Below are 5839 nucleotides of genomic sequence, written 5' to 3' on the forward strand. Positions count from 1 at the left end.
CAGTGGCACCAGCTTTGTGGCCGGCTTTGCTATCTTCTCCATCCTGGGCTTCATGGCTGGGGAGCAGGGCGTGCCCATCGCTGAGGTGGCTGAGTCAGGTGAGTGGAGCTGTGCTAGGACAGGGCCATGGGGCTGTTGCTGTTTGGCTCCCTCAGCAAGGGGAGCATGACCACAGGATACCTGCCCTGGGGCAAATGATGTCGTAGTTGCAGGTTCCCATCCTGGTAGGCACCTCTGCTTTCTGCCTCCAAAAACCAGGGAGAAACATACGCACCCTCATGAAATACTGAGATGCAATGGCCATGTCTTGAGATTGATATAAGCTGCCTTTAAGGGTCAGGGTTAGGCAGCTGCCCTCTCTCAGTGCGAGTGTGAGGTGCCTGCATGACATATGCCCAGACTTGTGCTGTGCTCCCCTGGGCTCAGAGGCTTTCCCTGGCTTGCAGCCCTCACAACGGCAATGCAGCTGGAGCTTACTGTGTGCCCTTTCCCGCCCTTCCTGCCCAGATCCTCCAGTCCCCAAGGAGCCTGGTTTTCACGCACAGCGCTGGTATAACTGGAACAAGAGGTTGCACGGCTGCAGGCTGTGCCTTGGCTGGGTGGCTGCCTCGGGCAGGTCTGCACCAGCTGTGCTATGCCATGCTGCTGCTGCGCCGTTGCCTGCTCTGAAAGCCCTTCTTCCTGCAGGGCCTGGCTTGGCATTCATCGCCTACCCTCGGGCTGTGGTCATGCTGCCCTTCTCGCCACTCTGGGCATGCTTCTTCTTCCTGATGGTTGTTTTGCTGGGACTGGACAGCCAGGTAAAGGTGCAGTTGCAGGGTGGTCCCCTGACAGGCAAAAGCCACTATCCCTCTGGGACAGGCTTGAACTTGGCTGAGCTGGGGGCAACAGGGCTGAAAAGCTGGTTAGGATGGGCTGATGGAGGTGAGATCTCTGCTTTTTTACAGTTCGTCTGCGTGGAAAGCCTCGTCACAGCTCTTGTGGACATGTACCCCACCATCTTCCGCAAGAAGAACCGCCGGGAGACCCTCATCCTGGTGGTTTCCATCCTCTCCTATCTGGTTGGGTTGGTGATGCTCACAGAGGTATTTTGGGCTCAGACCACCTGCAGAGTTCTTGCTGGGTTTGAGTGCCACCCTGGTAAAGCGGGGCCAGCTGAGTGGTGGGGTCCACGCTGGGGCCAAGTGCTTGCTGGTGAGGCCCATCCTGCTGCACAGTGCCTGAGGGAGGCTGCCCTTCCCTCCCAACAGCATCTGCGTTTTTCCTTCCAGCCCTCACCCCTCGTGCCAGTCACAGTCCTGACAGTTCTCCTGCCAAGACTGATACTTTGAGCTCTGGACAGCCCTTATTTTGGTTGTAGATGCATCTTTATGTAAGCCAAACCTTCACAGCTGCAGCCTGTTGCATGGTGAGGGGAGTGCCTTTGTCCTTTTTCCTCCTGGATGGAGCTACTTGAACTTGATGCTACAAGGAAACTTGGTGGGCCTGAGTGCGCCCTGTATCTGTTACACTGATTTCCTGTATATTCCCCTTGTGATTGATTGTCTGGGAGTTAAACTCTCCTGTTTTTAAACCTGTAACTCTGCCTAGCTGAATGTTTGTGGGGATTGCTGCTATCACAATGCTCTTTGCATCTTCGGTTTTCATTTGGGCATAATTTTGAAAAAGCCACCTTTGACATAGTGTCTACAGCTTTGTGCCTGGACTCACCTGCAGGTCCGTTTCGTAGACAGCCTTGCAGACCTGGGCAGTGAAAAAGCCGGGCTGCCAGCCTCTGGCCTCACACCAACAGGTGCTTGGAAAGCTGCATGCACAGCTATTTCCTTCTGCAAATTAGGAGGCTAAAGTAAATCAGATGCACTGTGTCTCTTGAGGGGGTTCCACCCTCACATCCAGCTACAGGAGTTTCTTTGGTTTTGTCTTCTGAAACAGCCCCACAGTCTCTGGCAGTCATTTGCCCTCCCCTGCCCTGCCCCGGAATGGAGGGTTGCAGAGACTCTTGAGGGCAGGGCAGCTGCATGTCTCCATCAGGCCTTGAGCACAAGGGATGTGGCCTTTGCTATTGGCCAAAACGCTGCCTCAGAGAGAGGAAGCTGCCTCCAGCTCAGGGGAAGATGTTGAGTTTGTTTCCTGCTCTGGCTGGAGCATTTTGCCTGTGCCTGATTCCTCTCTCCCTCCCCACCTCACCTCATTGCCTGCTTGACCCTTCCCAGGGCGGGATGTATGTCTTCCAGCTCTTTGATTACTATGCTGCCAGCGGCATGTGCCTGCTCTTTGTGGCCATCTTCGAGACTCTCTGCATTGCCTGGGTCTATGGTGAGTATGAACCAGTGGAGATCCCCAGCTCTGGTCTCTCAGGCTATCCTCAAAACGCCGATCTGTAGCTAGTCTCGTCAATTGCTGCTCAGTGCAAGGCAGACCGTTAAACCACTGCTTCGGTGCCCCTGGACTCAGCTGGCATGGCCTTCCTTACAGCGATGCCCTGGGGGATCTGCTTGGCAGATATCCCCAGCATGTTCCTATGTGCCCCTCCTTCTGAGGTCCTCCTTCCTCAGGGATGCTGAGGAAGCTGTCTGGGAAATCTTTTCTCAGCCTGTGTATAGAGGAGTCTGAGAACGTCAAATATTTTTGAGAGCCCTATCTCAGCCTTGACATTCGCAAGGGATGGATGAAACCTGGGTTCAGTTCTCAGCATGGGTTCAGATCCTAGCCTGGATCTGGGGGACTATCCCTGCTGACCCATGGGCGGGAGGATGTTAGTCCAGGACAAAGACTGAAGCTGGCCACACCTCTAGTGAGCTCCGACAGGGCTGTTGGCTATGCCTCGACTTCTGGGGAGCTCCCTAACAGTGACGAAGCAGGACCCCAGACATGCAGACCCTGCTGCCCTCCTTCCCTGGTAGCAGCGAGGCATCCTTCCCCTCTTCCGCAGGTGCTGAACGTTTCTACGATAACATTGAAGATATGATCGGCTACCGGCCATGGCCTATCATCAAATACTGTTGGCTTTTCATCACCCCGGCGGTTTGCATGGTGAGGGCCACAGGAAGAGGACCTGTGGGGAGGAAGATGGGCCAAGCAGGATGCCTTCGAGATATAGACACCTACATACGTGCAGAGGGATGCATAGGGGGTTAAGTAGCCTGAACAATGGAGCCTGTTCTGTGTGTTTGTGGCTTTGTGAGCCAGATGTGAGGCTAAACAACAGGGAGAGAGGATCAGCAGTGATAGAGGTGTCTGCTGATGGGGCAAGCTCCTTGCTGCCATGCCCAGTGCTGCACATGGAGTCTGTCCCAGCAAAGTTTGCTTGGCTGGTGTCTGTTGCTGTCCTGGGGAGCTCTTTGTTACCATGAGACTCTATGCAGGTGTAGACTTACAAGGAAGACCTCTCTTGGCTAATGGTGTTGATTTTCTTGCTCTTTTTCTCTTGGTCTCTTCCACCTTGCCAGGCAACCTTCCTGTTTTCTCTGGTCAAATACACCCCGTTGACCTACAACAAGAAGTATGTGTACCCATGGTGGGGAGACACCCTGGGCTGGCTGCTGGCCCTCTCCTCCATGGTGTGCATCCCTCTCTGGATCATCTACAAACTCTCCACCATCAAAGGCTCCCTCAGAGAGGTGAGTGTTCTAGGATCAGGGCATGGCTGTTCTTCTGTGTTGAAGTCCAGCCTTGCAGGGGGATCATTTGTGTGTTGCAGGTTGATTACTAGGGAGCTTAGAATAAATCAATTGAATCGTTGGTATAACCAACTTGATTTTTTTTAAATCCTGACTGACTGGTGGGCTGCTCCAAGCTAGATGTTGCCTCTTGGTGCTCTTTGCTTATTGATTTTGTCTCTTTGCAAGCACCGTTAGGAAAAAGTTAATTAGATGGAGATGATAAAGATTATCTCCTGTGCCTTGAGTTAGTTTGGAGGCTTGTGGACTTGCTCTGAGAAAGCTCCAGATCCCATGAGCATTGCAGGTAACTAAGTTTTCTCAGCCTATGCCAAGGCCATAGGGATGGAGGGGACGGGATCACCGGGAGTTTGGGATTTCCATCGCGGCCTCAGTGCCCTGGGCCCAGAGCAGCTGTGACCCATTGCTGGCTGCTGTGGATATACATTGGGAGAGCAAGGAGCAGGCAAACCACAGCTAGCTCCAGACAGGCACCCCATCCCTGCCGTGGCTCACGGTTTCAAGGGGAGATTTCACAAACAGTCCTGAACCCGAAGATCCCACCCATTCTCTGCCTCCTGCAAGTGCTCAAAAATGGTTTGTTACAGCAATGTGTCCCTGACCCCTGTGTCCAGCAAAAGACAAGGAGGAGTGGGCACAGCTGCAGGAGCGTGGCAAGGGCCATGCTGCATGACGTAGAGGTAGCCCCTTACATACTTGGTGTTCCAAGGCCAAGCCTGTACGCAGAGGATCTCCCTTTGCAATCTGTGCTAACGGGGAGGATGATCTGGAGGTACCTGGGCACCAACCTTTCTTTGGACTGCTTTCTAGCCCTGGCCTGGAGCAAACGGAGGACGCAGTTTTCCTAACTTGTCTTGGGTCTCTCATGGGCTCGGTGCTTGTCTTGGGACAACTGGTTGAAAGATGAGTTTATCCCCTCAGTCTCTGAAGTGCTGACTGTCTTAATTTGGGACATGTCTGGCATTTAGGGACCAGACCTGTAGCCCTGCCTGGCTGGCTGAATGATACCCATGACTGGAAGGGGAGGGCACAGGTCACTTTTTGTCCTTGTGGCTGTGTACAGTGCCTGCCTTTGCCTTCCAGAGGCTCCGCCAACTCACCTGCCCACTTGAGGACTTGCCTTCCAGGCCGGGCATGGGACAACCCCTTCCTTCCACCAGAGCTGGCCTTCTGATGCTGACAGAGCTTGAATCTCATTGCTAGGAGCAGTGTGGCTCTCCCTCTCCCCCAGGACAGTTTATATACAGCCTATTACTACTTGTTGGACAACACAAGGATTCTTCACTTGCCAAGGAGAGAGGGATTTCTGGGCTAAGCTTCCTTCCCTGGAAGATCTGAAGGGCTGAGAAGATCTGATCTGAAGGCTGTCATGGAGATGGTCTGCATGGAGTTAGCAATGCACCTTAATCCTCTCTCTGGAGAGGCCTCTGAAGGGGCAAATCAAGCACTGGTATTCCTGAGCATACCCAGCCTCCTGGTGCGCAGAAAGGAAGGATCAATCCTGGAGTGGGGAGTGTCAGAGAGTCTCAGAGGTGTGGCTCCAGTGTGGACTTTGGGAGCTCCACTATTCATTCCATTAAATCCTTGTTTTTCCCCTCTAGATCTGCTCTGTCTCAGTTTTGTCTCACCAGCATCCCTTGCTCACAGCATGTTCGGCAGGATGTGTGTTGGCGGAGCTGTGCTGGGCATTCACGCCTGGGTCTCCGTTGCACTGGCACATTGGTATGGGAGGGTGGTCAGCTTGGTTAGGGCAGGAGGGAAAACAGGGAACGCTGGTTGAGAGGCCCCCGTAAGTGGTAGGCCTGGGGTACCCAGGTGGAGAGCACAATGCCACCTTCTGCTGGAGCCATTGCCGGTTCCCAGCCAGAAGAGTCATCTGGCTGCTGAGTCACTGGGCTATTCCTGGGGTCTGAGAGAAGTGTGTGGGTTTGCGTTTTCTTTGTGCAAGCGAAGGATCTTGGGAAACTCTCCTTCGCCTCTGCAGGTCTGTGTCTTTTTTGTGCCGACTGCCTTCCAGGTGCTCTAGAACCCGTCGTTCTGGTTTTCCTGTGTATGGAGGAAGGGCTGCGTGGTTGAAGCAGGATTTGCATCTTATGTCAACAAACAGGGCCCCTTGTTTCCAGATCGTTTGAGTTTAAGAAGAAAAAAATTAAAAAAAA

The 5839-nt window shown here is 53.5% G+C and overlaps 1 protein-coding gene across 3 annotated transcripts in view; it reads left to right on the top strand.

The window, feature by feature from the left end:
* The window catches only part of SLC6A13 (solute carrier family 6 (neurotransmitter transporter), member 13), a 32489-nt gene extending 27209 nt beyond the window's left edge, over positions 1-5280 (top strand). For 2 of the 3 annotated variants that reach the window (XM_010134142.1, XM_010134143.1), the window contains 7 exons: positions 4-98; positions 688-800; positions 948-1085; positions 2214-2316; positions 2933-3033; positions 3450-3620; positions 4764-5280. In XM_010134142.1, coding sequence (XP_010132444.1) covers positions 4-98; positions 688-800; positions 948-1085; positions 2214-2316; positions 2933-3033; positions 3450-3620; positions 4764-4883 — 841 coding nt within the window. In that variant the 3' untranslated portion in view covers positions 4884-5280. Of the gene's footprint in view, positions 99-687; positions 801-947; positions 1086-2213; positions 2317-2932; positions 3034-3449; positions 3621-4763 lie in introns of all 3 variants that reach the window. The other variant, XM_010134141.1, reaches the window with a different exon arrangement.
* The last annotated feature ends 559 nt before the right edge of the window (positions 5281-5839 follow it).

Source organism: Buceros rhinoceros, unplaced genomic scaffold (assembly GCF_000710305.1).
Source record: "Buceros rhinoceros silvestris isolate BGI_N320 unplaced genomic scaffold, ASM71030v1 scaffold11334, whole genome shotgun sequence".
NCBI classification, from domain to species: Eukaryota; Metazoa; Chordata; class Aves; order Bucerotiformes; family Bucerotidae; genus Buceros; species Buceros rhinoceros.